Genomic DNA, 23,788 nt, shown 5'->3' with positions numbered 1-23,788 from the left:
ATATATGGCTGGTCCAAAGAGGTCATCAGTGAAGAATGTTGTGGAAGGCTTCTGTCCCCTTATTGTATTACCAACCGTCCATCTTTAATGCTTCCTTTTCATGATCCAAGCTCTTTAAACCATCTGCAGTTTGAAGAAAATTGGACATTCCCACCACCTCCCGGTTTTGTTGCATCAGATTGGCTTTTCTTCCAAAATCCCTTGACAGTTTTTTCTTAAATGTATGACATTGACAAATAAACCATCAGTTCAGAACCCAGCAGCTCTGGTTCCCTTATTTGGCACTTTAGAACCAACATATAACGAGCAGAAAAATCTGATTTTTAAAGCTTCCGAGAAAGAGAGCTAAGGCATAGTCTGGAGAACATTCACTGTAGATCCTCATGAATCCCAATGGGACTCTCAATAATTCAGGACAACTCAGAATCCTGCGTCCATTTATGAACTCAGAAAGAATGGCTCAGGAACACGCAGGCTAAGAAGTCTTTTGGCTATTACACTGAACCCTGAAGCTAAGTGGCAACTCAAGAAAAAATGCTACATAGGGGAGAAAATGAGGAGGCAGGATACGGCGGCCACTCTCAAATCATTCACATTTTCCCTTGCAAAACCAAGACTGAATCTGCCAGCTATGCTCGATTAGTTTGCCTTGCCTCTTGGCAATTCTCTTTGTGGTCCATTAGGCTGGAATATAGGATTCTACTTAGCAGGCTTTCAGCTACTGAGACCACATCAGCCAGCTTTTCCGATCTTGTTAGGAATCCAAATAGACACAGTGCACCACTGTGAACAGCCTCTCCTACTTGTACTAGCAAGTCTACATTGGCGTATTCCAAAGCAGTGCAGCAATTTGCTTTTTCTTCATAGCCTATCAGATGTTTTTGACACTGACAATGAGAGGCAGATGGCAAGGCTTCTGAATTAAAACTCGCCCCCTTTAATATCCCTGTGCTGCTGAAACATTGGACGCATTATGGCAGAGTTCCCCAAACTTGGGTCTCCAGCTGTTTTTGGACTACAACTCCCATCATCCTTAGCTAGCAGGACCAGTGGTCAGGGATGATGGGAATTGTGGTCCAAAAGCACGAAAAGTTTGGGAAACACTGGTGCAGTTGGAATGAAGTGCATATGTGTCATTTGTCATGCACAAGGGTCATTGCTGAGTTTTCATCATCGGCACAGGGGCTATGCTGCAGGAGTTATAGTATATATACCGTATTTTTTGCACCATAACACTCACTTTTTCCCTCCTAGAAAGTAAGGGGAAATGTCTGTGCGTGTTATGGAGTGAATGCCTGCGGGTGGTGGGGATCTGCTGCAGTCGTGAGCAGAGGATCCATGGTTCCCCTTCCTTCCCTCCTCCGTGGTTACAAAGCATGGATCCACATGGATCCTCAGGCTTTTTGCATTGGGCTACTCCAAACTCACTGTCAGATCACATGTCTGTGGCCACAGCATGAACCACAAAAACCATATATCCCCTATTTCGTTTAGAATATTTTTTTTCTTGTTTTCCTCCTCTAAAAACTACGTGCGTGTTATGGTCTGGTGCGTGTTATACAGCGAAAAATATGGTAAGCAGGTGACTCAGCACTCATGTGGGGGTTACCTTCTCGGCCTCCGCATGCATAAGCGAAAAGTGCATAACTGGGGAGCACCCTCTAAAAAGCCTCTAAACCCCTCTCTGCTCTCTCACCAATCCAGTTCAGAAATACTATAAAAAACCCACAACTAAAATGGAAGCTCTGGGGCTGGTGGGAGAGTGGAGGATGTGCAGGGAAGCAGCTGCTGTGCTACCCTGTGGCTGAGCAGGCTCAACAAGCCCTGCTGCACCTCCCGTCTCTTTCGACATCCTCTTTGCACTCCGGGGAGGCTCTCCTCCATGAGCCACAAGGACTCTGCAGCTCTCTCCTGTGATTTCCAGCTTGGAAAGATTTATATCATATATGCAGTCACGCATAAGTGGGGGATGGATGCATACACACACACACACAATCAAATTGCAGCATTAAATTAAATTTTGGACATGTTCAATACTGAATAACAAAAACTGTGTGGGTTGTACCATGTCGTGTAAAACTACCTCTCTCTCTCTCTCTCTTCCCCTTGCAACTGCCCCAGACTGACTCCCAAGCACCCTGTTGGATGCAAACCAACATCTTTGCATTGTGGTTCCTTATTATTGCCTAATTCTCTTATCATACATAACTTCTTATCTGCCCTGAGCAAGTGCAATAGAAACAACTACATGTCGCTTACCTGTTTCCTCCGACACTCCTTCCTCCATGGTGAATATTAGACTGGAAGCTACTCAGGAAAAGGGACCTCTCTGGAAAATGCTTTGCATGTTGATGGTGCCATGTGCAATTAATAAACTAACAGCATAATACAATAATAGCAACAATAATGTGGACGCCATTCTACAGTTGTTTAAATGATGCGTAATGACTCTTTGTATTCTGCCTTTAGCATTCTGCTGTTCTTTGATTTTGTTTTCATGTATCACTAGCTGCCTTGAGCTCAGTTGCACTTGCAGAAGGATCACATAAGTCGGACCATTTACACAACTGCCTCCGAGTGCCCTCTCCCATTTTGTAGAGTCTGCTTGGCTCCCTGGTGTACCCTGGACCTCAACGTGCTTGAATGCAAGTGGAGAAAAACTTCAGAGGAAGTTGGTGCATGCTCATAATCAAGGCTACTCAGTAGCAGCGAAGGTGGAAAAGGAGGTATCTGCTACCGTCATTGCATCCTCATTGGTATCTAAAGCACCACCATATGCAGTGTGGTGACAGTGGGAAAAAAATTAGGGGAAATACTGTAGGTGCTTCAAATTTATATCCATTGTTTGACTTCACGGGTCGCCAGTGTGGTGCCATTGGGCCAGCAAAGATCTTCACTGCCATCTACAGGGTCCTCTCCCTCTGCTGAAAGAAGTGATCTGTGATAGCCAATAGCAGGTATGGGGAACCTTTTTCACCTGAGGGAGGCATTTCCTTCTAGGCTATCTTCCAAGGGCCACACGCCAGTGGTCAGTGTGAGTGGAGGCAAAAGTGGGCGAAGCAATGCATGCAAATGTTACATTTGTCCAGTAGGCTAGTTTCTACACATATGAACACGTCCATGTCTAGCCTCCACCTGGATCAATAAGAGGCATGATCAGAGTTCAAGGACACATCCCACAAGGGTGCAAATGAGAGTTGTGGTGTGGGGAGATAAAGTTAAAGAGGTCTTTAGGTCTGATGTTCCCAGCCTCTGGCCAAGAGATAGGTTTGCCATATTTCAAGCAGTGAAAATCTGGACACAAATTGTTGACCTTTTTTCTTTTTGAAATTTGTTTTTCTGTTTAATCATATCATCAGTGCATACTGTGTTACAGTCAAACACGAGATAATAAGAAAAAACAACTTAAATATAACACATAGGTATAAGAGTAATAATTGTAATATAACTTATTCCTCCACTCTTATATACCTTGACTTTAATTCCCCTTCCAGTCTTTCCCTGGTTTCCTATCTGATATCTTTTCAAACTGCGTCCAGTCTTCTTTTAGTTTCTTATCAGCTTTATTTCTTAATCTGTTTGTAATGCTGGCGAGTTCTATATAATCTAATATTTTAAGGTGCCATTCTTCTTGTGATGGTATTGCATCTGTTCTCTACTTTTGTGTTACCAGAGTTTGGGCCGCTGTAGTCACATACATCCATAATGTAGAGTGATTTTTTTGAGATTTCTGCTGTTATTATTCCCAGAAGGAAAAGCTTCTGGGTTTTTAGGAAATGTTCTTTTAAACATTTTCTTAAGTTCATTATAAACCATCTCCCAGAATTCTTTTATTATTCTGCAAGATCACCATGAATGATAAAATAAACATTTTGGAGTCAATGTTATTGTTGACCTTTTAAAAGAAAATTCCCAAGTTGCAGAGCTTTTTATTATTATTATTATTATCATTATTATTATTATTATTATTATTATTATTATTATTATTATTAAAAAATGCCAAAGTTGTTGAGGAAACATGAGTTTTCCAAACGTGTTTTTTGGTTATGTTGACAAAAATCCAGGACGAACTGTCGCTTTTCAGAAATTCCTCCCCAGACGTCACTTCCACCATTGAAATCCAGGTAATGTCCGGGAAAATCATGATTTATGGCAACCCTACCATAGAGCAGCTTGTGTGTGATGCCCAGTTTCTCTGGTTTGCAAATGTGCCCATAGGTCTAAAAAGGTTGGCACTCTGTTTGACATGGTCTGACTGTTCTAACGTCAACAAAATGGTTTCTGTTCACAAGGCATTTGACTTCCCTCCTCGGAGTGAAAAGACTCTAGTGTTTATAGAAACTGTAGCATTGTCCTGCAATAAATATTTACTCAGCTTAAGGTGTCTATTCGTGGGAAAAACCAAACTAATAAAGCTACCATCCACGGTGATTACCATCTTGGAAAAGAAGGCTTTCGTTTTTTGCTTCCTTAACAACGCAGATTAGGAACTCGATCTCATCAACAAACCCTTGATTGTTGGCGTTGCACTTCGATACGTCTTGAGATTTAAGAACACCCTTGGAGTAAATTCAAAGGCTTCTTCCACACCCCCGGCAACAGAAAACCGCAAAAGGCTAAATATGATCCGCTGTGGAAAGGAGAAAAAGCAGCCAGAAAAGAATTAAATCCAAGTACTTGTCTGGTTTCATATATAAAATTTCAACCTTCTCTTCCACAATGGTTGAAAGGCGTGAGTTCAAAGATGGAGAGAAATTGCAGCTGGCTTTGTTTTGCAATGCCAAGGAGGAGATCCTGTTAAACAGGAAGCTTAGGATCTTGGAGTCCATGAAGAAGCAGGCAGAAACCTCCTTCACTCTTGATCAAAGAATCTTGTACAACAGATTCAGCCTCAAGCTCAGGAGGTCAGAAGCGGCTCATGCCAAGCTGCACGGCAACAGAGACCTTGCCAAACAGCTTTCCCAGAGCCTCTTTCCAAATCTGCATACGGTTGTGACGGATGGCAGCAAAAAGGCGGTGAGAGTTATATTGCAGAATGAGGAAGCCTCCCGGACTGTTTCAGCTCCGTGCAGAATCCAGACTCATCTGGCTGCGGTCTCAGTTGCCAAGAATCAGAGCTGCCAAGACTTGCAAGGTAAGGAAGCAGAGATTAAGGATCCACAGAGCTACCTTGGAGCTATTAAGGAAATTGATGCACAAAGAGGATATCGCAGGAAGGATGTATCAGTTGCTAAAAAGGTTTCCATTTGCAAAAGGCAAACTGACTTAAGTGAGCCTATCGGCATTCTTGGATACAAAAGGCCCTTCACTGCCTATCATCAGAAACATGACAGGCTGTCCGATGTGAATTACAGATATCAAGGGATTTCGGAGAGAACTTATTCACAGCTACAGCATCCACAAGCTGAGGCTACAGATCCTAACATGTCTTTGTGCCCTGAAGGACTTGTAAATAAAGGACTGAAGGAAGGCTTTCTGGAGCAAAAAAAAAGTAGCAAGGGGGAAAGAAATAAAAAATGGAGACCTAACTCTAGGAATCTTTTCTTAGGGTTGGACAACACACCACAGGGAAGATACTCCAGCACGGGAAATCACGTGATGGTAGACAATCATAGCAGTTTTAATAACAAAGTCAAGCTTTTTGTCCAGAAGATCGCAGCTTTAAAAAAGGAGGCAGACTCTACTTTACAAGATTATTATTCTGAGCGACTGGTAGAAAATGTAGGGAGTCAGGTAAAACACGATTTTCTATGGGATACTCAACAGGAGCAGGCAAAATGGAATCCAGTAGGTCCAGAAACCAATCACCGAAGCATTACAATAAAGAATTTGGACAGGGATTTTATGAGAAAGGAAAGTCCTTTAGAAATTCTGATATGGGAATATTATAATGAGATTATTACTAAAGAGAACCTCATTGAAAGAAAGTGGTTGAACAATAATCCTTATCAACTGATCGTAAACTAAGGTTTGGAGTTTCCAATAATCTTTCACACACACCCTACAGTATTTAGCACATATGATTTCAAGAGAAAATATGCGCTGGTAACTGTTGCTTAAAACCAGAAAGAGCCTTACCTGAAGGGATAGGATTTACTTAATATTTCTAATTACATGCACTCCCAAAACTTGCATTAACTGCTCAGTGATCTACAGTTACTCTGTTAGGCCCAACATATCTTTTGACAGTTTGTCAAGGAGAAATAAATTTCAATCCCAGTGTAGATTGAAAAAACGAGCAAACATATGCATATGAAGATCTGCTTAAGTAGGGTAATTTAATTGAAGAAAATATTTCAGTTGGGACTGGAGACCTACAAGCAACTTACAAATGGACAAAAATGTCAAGTCCTGATAATAAAATTCTTCCTAATAATTATCAACATGTTTACCGTCTGAGTAATTTATTAAATGTATTAGGGTAAAGGCGATAGGTGGCATCAGATTTGTTTGTGCATCAGGATTTCCTTTCTCTCCTCCCCTTGATAAGACCCCCAAGCCCCACTCAAGTTAGCAGACCATATATCTGCAAGGGACAGAGGGAGGGGAAGTCCTGTTGTACAAGCAGAACTCCACTCATCCAATACAGTGATACCTCAGGTTACAGACGCTTCAGGTTACAGATGCTTCAGGTTACAGACTCCGCTAACCCAGAAATAGTACCTCGGGTTAAGAACTTTGCTTCAGGATGAGAACAGAAATTGTGCTCCGGTGGCGCGGTGGCAGCAGGAGGCCCCATTAGCTAAAGTGGTGCTTCAGGTTAAGAACAGTTTCAGGTTAAGAACGGACCTCCGGAACGAATTAAGTACTTAACCCGAGGTACCACTGTACTGGATATGACCCAGTTCTTCCACCAAAGGAGAGGAACTTTGGCACATAGGCCAGAATCTCTCTTCCAATGTGCCACTTTACTAACCTTATACCGCCATGAAACTGTGCCTTCTTCCAGATTCCCTTCTGCCTCTTTTCCATAAAACCGAACTTTGTGTCTGTTGTTTTCTTTCCAAACTCAGTTGTTATATCCACAGCTAGATTATATTATGGAGGGCTGATGTGGCTCAACTTGTCACCTTTCAGAATCCACCTGGCAGAATCCAGGGCTCTTTTCCTGCTGCCACTGAGGTTGTTGCTATTTGCTGTATTAACGGTTGTGTCAGCTGCCATTAATGCAGCAGTATCAGGGAGAATGGTAAGTCTTCCTTCTGGCCTTTACTTACACAGGTGGAAGCATCAAGGACTCCAATCCCAATTAATCCTTGTATTGGTTGTCTTCACCCCAGTTTATGCTAGAGCAACATGCTAAAATGTGTAACAGTCCTCTCCTGAGCCACCTGAGTGGAAATTGCTCCCTCTTAAAAAGACAGGTTCTTGGGTATGGGAGTTAAACAGACCAAAATCCTTGATATGTATAGGTACTTATTCTAAGGAAGAAAATCTAATAGAATTCGCTGCCCCTAGATCCATGCTTTTATCGAGTCACGTTGTCTATCTAGAGAAATTTGCAACCTGGAATTCTACACAGAAAGCTCCCCACAGAAGGGAATCTCTCTGCTCCACTGTAAGTGTTCATGTGAAGTTGCCTTACAACCAGGGATGGAGAACCTGCACCCCATCAGCCAAAAGTGGCCTGCCAGGCCTTTTGGGGACATGACTTCATTTGTGAACTCAAGTGAATGACAGGTGGGAAGCCTTGCCTAACTTGTCAAATGTAACCCTCGGAGCCAAAAAGGTTCTGCACGCCTGCCTTACATCAGATCAGGATACAGTACAAGACACAGCATGAGTCATAGAATTGTAGAGTTGGGACACCAAGAGTCATCTAGTCTAACCCTTCCCCCCAGTTTCAACTATCTTAAAATTGGCACAGTTAGCAAGGCCACTGCTGGGTAATATCTGGCTGGTGCTGATTTGGAACAGAGTCTCCTCAGTAGCAGCTCCCTTCTTACGGAATGCTCTCCCTGATGAGCTACTTTTATCTCCCTCATTAGTTACACCTGGACAGAACTTTACAAAATCCATGTCTTCCCAGGTGTTTTATGGCTAAAATATATTGTTCAAGGTTGCCAGGGACTTGTTTAGCTGTGAGAATACAAGATTGTTTTAAATTTGTTTTTTTAAAGTTCCTTTCTCTTTGCTACTTTGCTGCCCTGGACTCCTTTGGTGAAAGGCCAGGACAGAAATTTAACGAATAGAAAGTAATGTTTACATATAGTATTACAAATGACCATTTACTGTACAGTCCTATAAAAAGCACAGTCTGTTATCTCTCCTCAATGTGCTACTAATACACAGTATTGTATTATTTAAAAAGGAGACACAGAAGTACAGTGGTACCTTGGTAGTTGAACGGCTTGGCTCCAGAAAAAAATCGGCTTCCGAACGCCGCAAACCCAGAAGTGAGTGTTCCGGTTTGCGAACGTTTTTCGGAAGCTGAATGTCCGATGTGGCTTCCAATTGTGTTCAGGTAGCTTCTGCAGCCAACTGGAAGCTGTGCCTTGGTTTTTAAACCATTTTGAGAGTCGAACAGACTCCTGGAACGGATTAAGTCTGAGAACTAAGGTACCACTGTACAGGTAAACAGACTAGGTGCTCATGTTACAGAAACTATTACCATACACAAGAGACCCACAACAAAATGTTGCAGTGTATCCTCCCTCCTAACAGGAGTGTTGCTCTCCAGAGCTTTGTGGTATTGGAAGGCGGCCTAGTGTAAGAACTTAAAAACCAATTAAATGTAGGAGGTGACTTCAGCTACAACCCTCAACATGCATAATTACAACACAGTGTTAGTCATGCTGAACAAATGGGACTCACTTCTGAGTTGGCCTGCATAACAGCACTGGTAAGAGGAAATAGATCAATACAACATCTAGTGCCTTCTTAGGAGCCCCGGGAAAAGCTCATCACTTATCTATTAACATAGGAATTAGAATCAGAATTTCATCCCTTCAGGTGCCTATTTTAAAACTGCCCGTTAATTGAGGCATATACAAATAACCACAGAAATTATATGCTTAGCTCCTCCCACCCCCTGCTCTCACCTATGAGATGAGTAAAAAGCCCCACTAATGTCAAGACACATTTGAGAGTGGTAAAGGCCGTCAATTTCAAGTGAATTGTTAAGGACAGCTTTATACCAAAGGGAGTCAATAAACATGGCATTTTAAATCGAAGTCACTCCAACGACACCAGGGTTAACTTACGAAACTAAGAAAATCACTTTTCTTCTTTGTCACTGGACCATGGTGGAAAACATCACTGTTTTATTTAGCATTATTGGTACATAACAGTTGCCTGTATCTATTACTAAAAAAAATTAATAAAATAATCCTGAAAGACACATTTCTCTCTCTCCCTCAAATGAAATAATACCAATTCTGCACAAATCAAGCTGATTTGTTGTGTGTAGTAGTCAGGCATAGCAATCACCAAGGCACAAGCTCAGATCTGCACATCAGTTGTCACTTGCAGTTAAGACGAGGTATGCCAATTACATTGTCTTGGTTAAAAATGTACAGTCCCTTTATTTTATATTGTTACAGCGGCGATCACCAGCGTGCAGGGACAATCTGTAGAAAGGTAAGGGCTCCGTCCCTCTGATGTAGGATGCAGGCTTAAAACACTCCAAACCTATGGCATGTTATGTAAGAGATGGAAGTGAGCTTAGGGTTTATTTCCGAGACATACAATGAATAATTGGGAGTATTACAATGCAAACTTGCCCTTAAAGATGTTTAATTATTCCCCCACCATTGCTAAACTGGGGTGGGGGTGGGGAGGTGAAGAATCCCTTGGCTGCACCACTGATCATACGATTTGAAAAAGGAACAACAATTCATTAAAATAACTTGCAGGGAAGACTGGATTGTCTATTTAAAATGTCAACATAATAGGCAATTAAAATTTTGTTTTAAGTGCACTTTTCATGCTTTTGATTATAGACCCAACGTTTCGATTTCTCCAACAACACATTTCATCCTACTCTAATGCTGTTTGGCTGAAAATGCACTTTTCCCAGTAAACAACTTTTTTTTTTAAAAAAAGAAAAGACAAAACCCAACCTAACTATGTTTACGCTTTCATACAGCTAGAAACCTTGCTAATTAAAAACACTGTATGCTACAAGACAAGACATGTGAAAGACAACATATATATTGAAATGAGATTTTTTTTTTTAATCGTTGTGCTGTGACTAAAGTAAAAGTTCTCAAAGGCTGCAGTTAAACATTCCAAAGTTCTCCCTTCCATTTTTTATTGAGTCTAAAGATTTTTCCACACATTTCTTTGGGGGCTAGAACAGCAGTCATTGCATCACACCATTTCGCTTTCCAAGACTTCAAGTTTCAAAAGCAAAACTGTCCAAAAAAGTACAGTTCTTGATTTTTGATTTGATTAAACTGGGACGAAAAATGTAGCACATACTTAAAAAGGTTACACAATCTACAAATGATGGCAATATTTTTCCTCGGGAGAGTACAGTTTCGTTTTCTTGTAAATACTCAAAAAAGAAAAAAAAAAAGAAAAAGGCTCAACTTCAAGCAGTAATAAACACAAGCAAAAGTGATTTAACCCTTTAAAATAAATATTCAGGAAAACCTCTCTGTACATACAAGTGAAAGAATATGTAACACTTTCACGCTAAAAGAAAAATAATTTGTTCAAAGCAGCTGAAATCTGCTGTTCCAGCCCAATGTCCCCAAGTGAAGAAGGGGCACAGACACGAGTGACTACTGTAGCTCTCTATATCTTATGGCCTTTTTGTGGGGGTGGGGTGGGGTGGGGTGGGGGTTATTTTATTTATTTATTTTGGACAGGGACACCATCACCACCAAATCTTTTTAATCCCTTTTGTTATTTTATTTATTTTCGTTACAGCATGCCAAATCCTTTGGCATATGTGATGGCCTTCAACAATCTCTCTTTAAGTTTTTCTTTGCTGGAGTACTCTGGAAGCAGAAGGACATTAAAGCATGTGTGAGACGTCGGTAACCTACAGAGAAAGGGAAGAGGAGAAAACGATCAGGTCACGGGAGAGTGGAACACAAAACGCACAAGCCATTACTGTCGCTTTTCTCAAATCAACAACTAGTACAGTCGTACCTCAGAAGTCGAACGGAATCCGTGACGGAAGTCCGTTCGACTTCCAAAACATTCGGAAACCAAGGCGCGGATTCCAATTGGCTGCAGGAAGCTCCTGCAACCAATCGGAAGCTGCATCGGACATTCGGGTTCCAAAGAACCTTCGCAAATCAGAACACTCACTTCCAGGTTTGCGGCATTTGGGAGCCAAAACATTCGACTCCAAGGCATTTGACTTCCAAGATATGACTATAGTGGAGACTGAGGGGGAACTCAACTCAGAAAGAGGCTTAAAACGTATTTTTTTTACACTTGCTGCATGATACACTTAAATTTCTGAATTTTAAAGTAAGATTTACGTCAATCGAGTTTACCTTTCTGTGTCGGGGCCATTTTTGGCTATAATCATCTTTAGTTTTCCGAGTCCTCCTACTGGGGCTCTGTCTGTGCCTGTTGTAAACTGGAGGAATAGTCTTTTTTGCTCGTCTGTAAATGAATGGACTATTTCCCAAAATTCTCTGTTGAAGCAAAAATGAAAATAAATAAATATTCTGGGCACAGCAAAACGTCTCGTGCTGCTTATATCTTGCCCTTAACCTTAGAAGTAGTAAATGCAAGTGTACTCTATCAATATACAGTGGTACCTCTGGTTACGTACTTAATTCATTCCGGAGGTCCGTTCTTAACCTGAAACCGTTCTTAATCTGAAGCACCACTTTAGCTAATGGGGCCTCCCACTGCTGCTGCACCGCCGCCACACGATTTCTGTTCTCATCCTGAAGCAAAGTTCTTAACCCAAGGTACTATTATTGCGTTAGCGGAGTCTGTAACCTGAAGTATATGTAACCCAAGGTACCACTGTTTTGTTTAAGAGTGTTTTCAAATGCAAAAATACTATATAAAGAGGCACACATATATCTCAATCCAGGTAGGGGAATATGGTGCTTCTGAATGTATATTCCTACCTGACTGAAGAACTGCATTCACATTTACTCAAACACCTACAGACTTCTACTCAGCTGCAGTGGTCTGTTTTAGGGCTTTGGGTGGGGATGAGGACAGTGGATGGCAGTCTACCTTCTCATTTCCCACACTGCCTAAGTTACCTAACGCTCCCCCTTTCTCATTACTATCCTTAACTGTTGAGAGCGCTAGCACGAACATACTAGCACGTGACGCAAAATTTGAGAATGGGTCCTCCACTGTTTTTGGCAAGTACAAAACTTTTCCAAATAGCCACGTTGATTACAAAACAGAAGTTGCTACTATATGACCAGGCGAGGCTCTAGGAAAAGCTATTTGGGGGAGCCCATAAAGTTCAAAGACCATTATTAGGCGAACAAGGATGTAATCCATGCAACATAGGCTCTGAAAGCTGGGAGGGGACAATAAATATTTTTTTTGGGGGGGCATCCCCTCCCCTTTGCTACTCTTGAAGTCATCCTTCTACATGTGATTTTTTGACCTATGTCTAAGACATCAGATCTTCTGGTTTAACCACAGAATGGACAGGAAAAAAAGATCTAGTATATTTTAAAACTGGAAGCCTTAAACACATCTCTTTTTTGTTTTTTAAACTGTGCATTATCTGGTACATTTGTGTCGTAATTTAGCTATTCACACCACTTGCTAACAGGCAGAGTCTTCTCCATTCACCCACAGAAAAACTTAAACCTCCTACCTAATAATTAGAGAGTCTCTGGTATAGCCGCCATCATACTCCGTAGTTTCTTCTAGAGCTTGAAAGTCTAGATTCTATAAATACAAGACATCATATCACCACCTCAGACTTTAGATATTCAGCAGAGAGCAAATTATTGTCTTTTGCACGTTTCAAGTGCCTTACCCTACTTCCGCAAATGAGCAATTCAATCTCTTCGGGTCTAAATAAATATTTTAGGGGAGATTCGTTGGTTACCATGTGGAATCCTCTTCGAAAGGCCTTAAACTGCTTCTCTACTGATTTGTTGAGAATGTAGTCAGAATACAGATTCACAAATTCCTGTTTAATAAAAAGACAAATAATGCAAGGTTTCCTCAGTGGTCAAGTGCGAATCTTTGTTTCAACTAACAAGTGGCTACAGGTGAGAAATAGGAAGAACTGCTGCCAAAAATCAGAACGGACTTCCCCCTATTTAATAACTTATATTTAAATCATTCGGGCTGCTAATAATTTTGAGCTTTCCCCAAATAAGTCCTATTTCTTTTCACTCCATCCACGAAATCAAGTGGTTTAGAAAACAAGCCACAGAGAATGTTTCACATCATCATCTACTTCTAATAAAGGTATTTAAAAATCTAATAAATAATAACAATAACAACAACAACAATTTATACCCCGTCTATCTTGCTGCATTTTCCCAGCCACTCTGGGCAGCTTCCAGCAGAATATAAAAATGTAATAAAACATCAAACGTTAAAAACTTCTGAATACAGGGCTGCCTTCAGATGTCATCTAAAAATTGTGTAGTTCTTTATCTCCTTGACATCTGATGGGAGGGTATTCCACAGGGAGGGCAGTACCGCAAGAATTTCCCCCAAAATCACTTCTCAGAATCACATTTTATCAGAATCCCCTTCTCAGTGGTTCATCCTATACTCCCTCTCTCATTATCTTTTGCTAGCAGGCAGAGATGCTTTCATTCATATGGCCTTTTGGCCTTACAAGTTGACTTGTTATGGCAACTGTAAGTCTGCTGAAATTAGTTGAACTGGTGGCATTTGTTGATATGTTTCACTCGATTTATTTTCACGCTTTTGATTTATTTTGCTTTGTATTTTATTGCTGTTAGTCACCTTGAGCACTATTTGTTGTCAGATAAATTTAGCAAATGAGAAAATACAACTTTCTGACAGCCTCAGCAGAGATCATGCAAATGAGCTTAATTTATATAAACACATACAAGGTGTGTTTCTATCTGTTCTCCTAGAATATTGATCAAGTAATCACTCAGCAACTGGTGGCCCATTCAAATTACCTTTCTGTTTTCATTTGTAATAGGGATTTTATCTCCATTTTCCTTTAAATCGTGCATCATTGGATTACCAAAGAGATCCGTATGAGATATCTGGAAGGTTATCATCATATCATCTTCCACGCTTCCCTCATACTGCAACAAGTCTCTTAAGCTTTGATAGAGAACCTAAAATGAAACAAGACATATTTCATAAGGCTTTAAAGCCCCAGCGACAGACCTGGTAATTATGCAGTATGCATGAACGTTAGGGTCAAACTGTATGTTTTTACTCACACCCATGTCAGTTTCCAGATTTAAATGAAAAGCAGCTATAGGATACTGTGAATCAGATCACAGCAACTGTGGAGGAGGAGAGAGCTCTTTAATCCTTTATTCAAAGGCTGTTTTTCCTATCCAAATCATCTTCATGTACTGTTTTTCCACGGGCAGGGAAGAGATCCCCACATCCCGGTAGGTGGAAAAGCAGTAAGGGGAGGACAAGTTTGAATGGAAAAAGATCTTTACAACCCCTTGCCTACTGTTCTGATCAAGGTTGCAGCCTCCCAGAGCTGCCTTTCATTTAAAAAAAAAAAAATGCACACAGTAAGATACTGTTTCAGGCAAGTGTGTGTCATTTTTTTGTGTGGTAACCAAAGCTTAACAATGGCTATAAGTGGAGTCTGATAAAGAGCGGGGGAGGCGGGCGGACACACCTCCTTTTGCATTTGGAGAAGAAGTTGTCCTATTTTTACTATCTATAATTTCCAATAGATTTTCAGCTAAAGGAAACTTTGGAACAGATGCAAGTTTCTGTTTTGGAATGAAATAACACTGAGAACATCACTGGCATCGTTTGTTTTCACAACTACATTGTGAAGTTTCAGAAAGCTAGTTTCGAAACTGTTGTGATCGTCCTTATAACTCAGCTGCCAATATGGCTTGCCGCCACCCTATACATTTAAGATCTCAGCTGCTTAGATAAGACAAACAGGTTAAGTGACCCAGTCACCCTCCCTTCCACACAAACGCTCCCCTCTTCTCTAGTACTGGCAAAGCACATTTGTGTTGACAGTACAGGTCTCTTGACACTGCACATTGTGCAGCCTTTTCCTTGAGCACCTGACATCATGTACTGTAATAACAGGTGACTAGAAGTGTTGCTAAATGCTGACTTTTCTAAAATGCCCATTAAGCAAACTGTCGCAGGACTAAGAGCTGGTGTGGATATGTGTATTGAAGTGGCAAACAGTGGGAGCTGTGAAGTCACCAGTTTAAACATTGCCTCTGTCATGAAATACTAAGCAAGCAACACTCTCAACTTTGGTCCCTATTATGCAATTTTGAGACAATGGCCACTGATGTTTCATGCAAGAGAACACACAGAGAGTGTCACACTGCCAACAACAACAACAACTCAGAATGTAAGTACAAATTTCCAAACGTAATTATCAACTTACAGGGTGAGAGTCTGCCAGGTCACGGAAAGTTCCTTTTTTGCCCATTAGTTTCCTGTAGACAACCATTGGGAAATGGACGTCCAGAATGCAGTTATTGTAAATGGCCAGACCCAGCACGATTCCAATCAGTGTGAACTGTCCCTCAGTTTCAAAAGACGATGGGTTAAACCAAAACAATTTTGTAGACTCATCGTAAGTGAACATTCCTATAAAAAAGCATGTCAAAATTAATACTGATGAATTGAATAGCAAGACTTTTTTAAAAAAGAAAAAAACATGAAAGCTTAATTTTTATTATTATCGTTACTTAATAAATTTGTATCCGAAGATTGCAGGTTCACAACGTAACAATATAAAAAACACAAAAAATGCATAATAAAAATAACAGCACACCAATCAATAATTTCCCCTCCCAGAACACATTTAAAAGGGCATCGGATGTCAATAAGTGAAAGGCCTGGTGGAAGAAGAATATTTTCACCTGGCGCCTAAAGATGTACCGTATTTTTTGCTCTGTAAGACTCACTTTTCCCCTCCTAAAAAGTAAGGGGAAATGTGTGTGCATCTTATGGAGCGAATACAGGCTGCGCAGCTATCCCAGAAGCCAGAAGAGTAAGAGGGATCGCTGCTTTCGCTGCGCAAAGATCCCTCTTGCTGTTCTGGCTTCTGGGATTCAGAATATTTTTTTTGTTTTCCTCCTCCAAAAACTAGGTGTGTCTTATGGTCTGGTGCGTCTTATAGAAAAAAATATGGTATAAACCCGGAGGGAGAGCATTCCACAAATGGGGAGCCATTGTAGAAAAGGCCTGTATAAATGTTGTCACCTTCTGGGCCTCTTGTGGAGGAGACACATGAAGAAATCCACCTGTTATTTAGTCACAGCTTAGTTCACAGCATCATCCGGACTTCATTCAAAAGTCCCCATGTATAATAAAGCTACCATAATATTCCAAAATCCACTGAAAGTGTGAGTGTGTGTGTGTGTGTGTGTTGTAAATGGATGCTTGAACATTCCATGATATACACACTACCTGCACAAGAAGAGCTAACATTTTAGGGAGAAGGCAGCTAGCTACAGCTGGCTTCTGGTGGGCAGGTGAGCACTCAAAACCAAGGCACACTTGCATGTAAAAATGGTGTACCATCCCCTAGAAGGGCTGTCACGTGATTTTGCTGACTTGTCACAAGATGGTGTCTAAGGCTGGGGTACACAAGCTACAAGTAAAAACAAAAAAAAACCTAGAAAGATGGGTTTTCATATGGCTCAAGAAAGAGTAGATAACTGTTAAGAAGACGAGACCATCTTGCATATTAAATAAATACGAAGTTAATTACGTACCAATATCTGGGTTGAAGATTTCCTCTACAACTAGCTGGAAAAACTCTTTGGAAACTCCTCCTTCATCAACCCCTTGTTCTCCTTCAAATTCCACATACAACTGCTTTTTCAAATCTGCTGGATTTTCCATGGCAATCATTTCTAACTATTGAATAAGAAACAAAACGTTCCTTTAGTACATCCTATTTTATAGGTCACCATGCCGTGGATATACTAAACAGCCCCACCTCCCTCTGCTGCTTCACTACAACATGCACAAGCAAAAATGAAAGCTGTTGTTTTATCTTAGAAATACATTTTAACGGACGTAAGGAATAGCGAGACTCAGAAAACGAAGCAGTTTGTTACAAGTGATCCAGGGTAACGGTCACAATAAATACTTGCCATAGAAAATATTTATAGTCTGTTATACAGAACAGCAGGGGACATAATGAGGTTCACAGTGAGGGAGGTGGACAATGTGACCCACTTTGGGCTCATCCCATTGTGGTGTCTAAGAAAAAAGAAGGAGGAGATGAAGTTGACTGGGAAGGCCTGCAAGCACTGTGCACATGCCTGGAAAATGTTTTGGATGGATCTGCTAGACCGGGATGGAGGAATATAACAACAACACCACCATCACCACCACCACTCTGGGTGACAACAAAAGATTAAAAATACATTTAAACATCAGTCATTAAATACTTCCCTAAACAGGGAAAGGTAAGAAAAAGAGGAAACAGGGTTCCCAAAGTGCTCTTGGAACTATCCCCAAGGGTAGAAACCACACCGTCCTACCTCTAGTTGCTGCCTCAGAATTAGACCTTTTGGCTCAGAGTTTGAGGGGATTACTGTCATCTCCAGCGACTAGTACCGTTCCCGCAGCAATAGCTGAGGATGACTCCTATTGTCTCAAAGCCTTGCACAAATCCTACAGAGATCTCTCCTCCCCTCCCCAATTCTTTCCTTTAGAACGCACAACAGTTTTAACTTTTAGATTCAAACTTAAAAATAGTCCACAGGATCTTAGGGTACATCTTACAAGATCATATTCTGCATAAGCCTTAAAAGGAGCCTTGAAGATAGACATGACAGTATCTGCGAAGGATCAGAAGCCACGGTCTACACAGTGGCTTGAATCCTTAGAAAAAGAACTTCACAGAATAGATGCTTCTCCTTCCCTCCACCCCAGCTGCTTATCGCAAAATCTTCTGGAGCCCTCCCATCCATCCCTCTAGAGAGGCATTTTGGGTTGCATAAGGGTCCATAGGGGAAGAAAAATGTTTCTTCTGCAAGATTCCTTAAGATTCCTTGATTTCTATCCTAGAATTGTAGAGTTGGAAGGGACCATGAGGGCTATCTAGTCCAACCTCCTGCAATACAGGAATCTTTTCCCAAGTGGGACTCAGACCCACAACCTGGAGATGAATAGTCTCATGTGCTACCGAAGGCGAGTTAACCAGTACCGTATTTTTCCGTGTATAAGACTAGGTTTTTTTCCTTTAAAATGTCAAAAATTAGGGGGTGTCTTATACTCTGGGCCATCTTCCCCCATTTCTTAAACCTGAGTCTTATACTTGGGGGCGTCTTATAGACGGAAAAATATGGTAAATATTTAAAATCCAATCCAGCTGTAAAGGGAAGGAGTAGACCGAGGAGCTTGCTGGTTTGTTAGACAGCCGCCGCTCCATGTGCCATTGATTAAGCTGAGCCTTGTGTGCAGGTGAGAGTGAACAAACACTAACTGCTTCAGGTCTGAATTGGCATCTCTCTGTTGAGCACAGGAAGGCAACACATGAGGCTCAACGTGGCTTCTTCATGTGGCACTAAACTATGGTTTAGCATGTGTGAGCAAAACTCTGTAGAGTTGGGGCACATTTAATACAACTCATGCCCATATTTTTGCATTTATCCCAGTTTCTTGAAATTTTTCTTCTGCACCACTAGATTGGATATCTATATGTAGCCTTCAAAGTAGAAGGCTTAAAATATCTATTTATACAACAAGGCCTACTGAATCCGAACTGACACCGTTAACACTTCAATATGATTAAGAAAACTGACAACTGGTTCAAACCCAAGTGAACCATGCTCCTCCTTGATACAGATGATGGGAAAAAGTCACCAGCTAATCTAGCCAGGAGCAAGTTTGATTCCAAAACATTCCATCACCCACCATACTGCAGACATAATAAAAAAATACTAAGATTATCAAGGGAAAGTTCTCTCTCTATTGCACAACACTTTGTACTGCCCAGTTTCTCACTGCTAAGTTTTCTGAAGCCTTACAGGGGAAAGAACTGTAGAGAATGATCTTCTGACCCTCACGGGACGCAATTAATGCTATTTACTGGGTTAACACAAACTTTCTTGACTCCTCTAAGAAGGAAATGTAACACATAAAATGTGTACCATCATTGAAATTGGGGCAACGTTTTACTTTTGTACTAGGGAAAGGTATCTCATTTAACCCAGCCACTTAGAACAAGGTCATTAGAATATGATTGGAGCAATTAAATATAAAAAGGCGATAAAGAACTTTGCTTTACGAGTAGACATTTTTACTGACACGAGATATGCAAGGAGAGTTTTATGGAGTGAAGCTGTATGCAAATCAATCAGTTAGGCAAAATGTTTCAGCCGACAATGGCCTTGTTCTCACATCCCAGCAAACCATAGTTAATGGTTAATGGCAGCGGTTTTCAACCGTCCTCGGCTCCCTTGACCAACCACATTTTTTTTGCAGCACCCCTGCGGGGCTCAGGAGCCCAGTTATTGTCTGCAGAGCTGGCAGCCTCTCACCATTTTCCAAACACCCTCCCATGTGGAGTGTTCCCTCAGCCTCCTCTTCTCTCCTTCGGAGTCCTCTGGGCAGTTGCTGCAGCCGTCCCTGGTCTCTGAGCTGCCCCCTCCCCGCCCCAAAGAGAGGTGCCTCCCAGAGACACAATTCGCCTGAGGAGCTGCAACAAACAGCTGTGCACGGCTTTGGGAGGCAGGGACTTGAGAAGGCATCAGAGGGAAGGAGGGAAGGAAAGAGGGACAGAGGCCAGTGCTGCCCATAGCACCCCTGACCATCATTTAAGGCACCCCAGGGTGCCACAGCACAGTGGTAGAAAAACACTGGTTTATTGTGACCACACTGATCTCGCTTCTCTGCAGCTTATGCTGGGAGGAAACAAAACTGAACTACCTTAGTGTTACATTTAAAGCAGGGATTGTAGTTTGTTTCACTCCCTAACCAGGATGTGTAGCCAAGGTTTGTTTTTGTTTTGCTTGTTGGGAGCAAAACAGTCCGTGCCTCCTGGTTTTGACATAATGCGAAGTCACGAATCCTGGTTTATATCCCCTGTGTGCCAGCAGGTGAGAGTCATATTGTCCAGATAGGCACATTCATACCAAACTATTACCTACAGTTTCCAAAGACATGTGAATCGGGCTAATATATTCTATGTCATGGAGGAGGAACCTTCAGATCATGGGCAAAACAAGGCCCACAAGGCAATTTCCCCACCTTACATCATATGACATCAGGTGAAGGGCAGGTAAAGTCACAGCTACACAAAAGCAACCGGGAATCTTAGGATGCACCCCCAATTCTTCTTCTGCAAACGGGGCTTGCATCCAGAGGCTTTTAAATTTGGTGCCAAATGCAAGCACTTGCAAGCTCACGATCAGAGCTCCTGAATGGAGCCAATCCCTGATGAATGCAAGCCACACTTCCAGCAGGAGTCTTTGCAGCCTTGGCTTGAATTTAAGCCACAACTGCAAAGAAACAACTGGGCGAGCACTTAGAAGTGTCAAATTACTTGATATCAGGTGTTTAGTGGAGAACCTGGCAGTTCCCACTGCCTTGAGCTACAAGTTTTAAGTAATCTTCACTAACCTGGTGCCAGCCACCTGAAAGGTATCAGGCTGCCAAAGGCTGCTTTAATTGAACATCTGTTTTGAATCTATAGTTTAGAGAAAGGTTACTCTGTGATGGTTACAAGGCCTTGGAGACAGAAGCAAATTAGTTATTTCTTAAATATGTATGAAACCAAATTTTCAAACAGATATTAGACTGAGTCTGACCATGAATGCACAAAAATTTAAAGTTTATAAGGGCACTTTGTCAGTGTTCAGAGTAGGAAGGTAGTTGCCCGGTAATTAGGAAAGTTTATTGTTTCAGGATGCATCTTGGGTGTAGTAAGGTACACGATACATACTTGACAATTTAACGGTGGTACTCAGTCACAATGTAAGTGTGCTGGACATGAAAAGGAAAGGCTAACAAAAGGCAGCCAATATCCAAGGCCGAGGAAAAATTTACTTGCAGAACAGGAATAGGATTTCTGATACTATAAATCCAACTGCACTGCTGAGCAAATGAAAAACAGAAAGACATCCAGCTTAGAATAGAGCTGAGTCAAACTAGATAAACACACACATTAAATATAGCAGCCTTAAACTAGGTTTTATAGAACACAATGTTCCATTTTATTTGCAGGATCAATGTAAACAGGTTCTGGCAAGAATTCTGTCCTAAGAGTTTGGAAACTTACTAAGTGAATTATAGATTTGCAAGAGCTGAGTGTGAGCTGTAATGCAGCTTTCTCCTGCAGCTACACTGGATCAGTGCACCCCCACCATTGTGGAACAGAATGCCGGAATCAAAACAAGTTGTGACCAAGGTTATCCCTTCTGCCACTGGCAATCATTTAGATGCTCAAAGCGCAATTGCAGGATTGTTGCCATGGCAAATACAAGTTTTACTGCAATTCTAAATTCTGTGACTGCCAGTAAAGAAACTTAGTTCTGGGATGTGTGTACAGATACAGTGTGCAGGTGTGTGGAGTGGCAGGCATGGAGGATTGGCCAAGGATCAACACATCCCTTGGACAGAAAAAGGCTTGCCATTCCTGATGCAGCACTTCCTACCAATACTTCTGGAATTCAACCACCAAAGAGGGATCAAATTATCCCACTCACAGGGGCATATGAAGGAACCTTTTCACTCTTAATGAAATAGCACATGCAACAAATTTAAAATCTCAAACTTTCAGACCAGTGCAAAGCTGCAGATTCGTGTTTTCCCCTCACATGCATGAAAAATTATCTGAGGTAAACAGCAGCTGGCTTCCTCAGCTTCACTCAGGATTCTCCTGTCAACACCAAAGTCTTCAAACCAGCCCAAAGCTTTGCACTATTTATGACTTGATCAAGTTATTAGGTCTAAATAAGGAGACTCTTATCACCGTTGCATAAAATGTTAACGTTTTTTATGTTTGCTGAAAATGTTTTCTCCCAAGCCTTTTCAAATTAGCCTATTTCTGCAGTTTTGATTTGTGATGCTTTTATGATTTAATAGTTTTATTATCTATATTATGTTTTATGTTCTATTACTATGCAGCAAAATAAATGTAACCTAGTTTAAATAAAGTCAAGTCAAATGAATGTAATTGGAAGGCAGTGGGTTGCATCCAGTGTGAGTGGAAGACCACTTGCACAATGTTCTCCCCTGTATACCCTTCAAATTCTTCCCTAGAGGGTCTACCAGTGGGGGGCTGCAGGAGAGAAGAGAGAAGGGGAAAGCTCTGTTTCACCAGTGGAACAGGACCAATTGATACCACTCAATGTTAATGCAACTGCACATTATTCTTACACACTAGATGCTAGCACCAGCACCAGAATTGCAGTTAAACTCTTTAACCTAAGTGACAGAGTTCTCGGGAGACTTGATTCACGGCTCCTTCCCCTATCAGGGACTGCTCATCTTTCCTATCACAAACTGAAGAACCTGCATTCTAGGAAAAAAGCACGAACCATATTTTCTATTCCTCTAACCAAACTCAAGAGGTCACTGCTGGAAAGCTACTGTGAAACTTTAGTAACCTACACAACAGAGATGCAAAGTTCAGTACAGTACTCATGAAGCTTTTGTTCCCCAGATGTCAGGTTGTTAACCCAAGACGTGTGTTCAGACAACGACACATTTGCTTACTAACACCTCTTGGTGCTATGTAGGCCACTGGTTTGAAGACTAGCTTTATTAAGACTGAATGGGAGATTTTTTAATGGTTCCAGTTACGGCTTTGTGAAGGGCAGGTTGAGCTTCAAACAGTTAAGACAAAACACAGAAAGGCTTGCAATGAAGGGGCTAGGGGTTTATACCACTAGTTCCGTGGGGCAAATTGCCTCTTCTCTACAAGAAAGGGAATTCTGACTGAACATCAGGAATAACTTTCTGACAGTTAAGAGCTCTTCGACAGTGGAACTGTCTCCCTCAGTTGTGGACTCTGCTTCACTGGTGGTTTTTAAGCAGAGATTGGATGCCCATCTGTCATGGATGCTTTAGCTGAGATTCCTACATTGCAGGGGGTTGGATTGGATGACCACTAGGGTCCCTTTCAACTCTACAATTCTACATGTGTATGCATGTCGTGGAGGTGGGAGATGTCTTTGGGAAGGAACAACAACAATCAGTTCACACACAGGGAGGGAAAGGCTTTAATAACTTTTACAGAAGGTGGTGTTTTCATTTTTATCTTCTTACTTTTTAAATTGCTGGGAACGGAGACGGGGGACAGTTTCCAGCTGGCAGGCTGGATGCCTAGGTCCCCATAGATCTGTGTGCCATTCTGAAAGGCAGGATGGGTGAAGCGCTTTATTTTGCTTGTGTTGTTTGAAATCAAACTGCACAGGTCAAGGCACAGTGCTTTGTGGGTGTGGATGCCTCCACTGATCACCAGTGCTTGTGAAGCCCTGTGCCTTTACAGGGGCAAATGTGATTATCACCGGTGCTTGTACGGGAACATGGTTTTGCAAGCAGCACCAGCTAGCTGATCTGACAGTGCCTGAAAATTCCACTTTTGGCAGGGATCTGAATCTTTTTACCTGCAACAGGGGTGTAGAAGGTAGGTGTGGCTTGGTCAAAATGGCTTCACAGGACGAAGAGGGAGGCCTACTGGGCTTAATTAGGCTCACACGCTGGAGTACCT

General features: G+C 41.6%; 1 protein-coding gene across 4 annotated transcripts in view; it reads right to left on the bottom strand.

Annotated features, from left to right (window-relative positions):
- Positions 1–9,241: 9,241 nt before the first annotated feature.
- Positions 9,242–23,788, bottom strand: part of UBE3A (ubiquitin protein ligase E3A) — a 36,144-nt gene continuing 21,597 nt past the window's right edge. For all 4 annotated transcript variants that reach the window (XM_053384124.1, XM_053384122.1, XM_053384125.1 and 1 more), the window contains 7 exons: positions 16,833–16,977; positions 15,494–15,699; positions 14,058–14,222; positions 12,926–13,081; positions 12,761–12,834; positions 11,454–11,597; positions 9,242–10,990 (listed from right to left, as the gene is read on the bottom strand). In XM_053384124.1, the coding sequence (XP_053240099.1) occupies positions 10,870–10,990; positions 11,454–11,597; positions 12,761–12,834; positions 12,926–13,081; positions 14,058–14,222; positions 15,494–15,699; positions 16,833–16,977 (1,011 nt within the window). In that variant the 3' untranslated portion in view covers positions 9,242–10,869. The remainder of the gene's footprint in view (positions 10,991–11,453; positions 11,598–12,760; positions 12,835–12,925; positions 13,082–14,057; positions 14,223–15,493; positions 15,700–16,832; positions 16,978–23,788) is intronic.

The sequence above is a fragment of the Podarcis raffonei genome, chromosome 4, assembly GCF_027172205.1.
Source record: "Podarcis raffonei isolate rPodRaf1 chromosome 4, rPodRaf1.pri, whole genome shotgun sequence".
Taxonomy (NCBI): Eukaryota; Metazoa; Chordata; class Lepidosauria; order Squamata; family Lacertidae; genus Podarcis; species Podarcis raffonei.
This window is presented reverse-complemented; position numbering and strand designations above follow the sequence as displayed.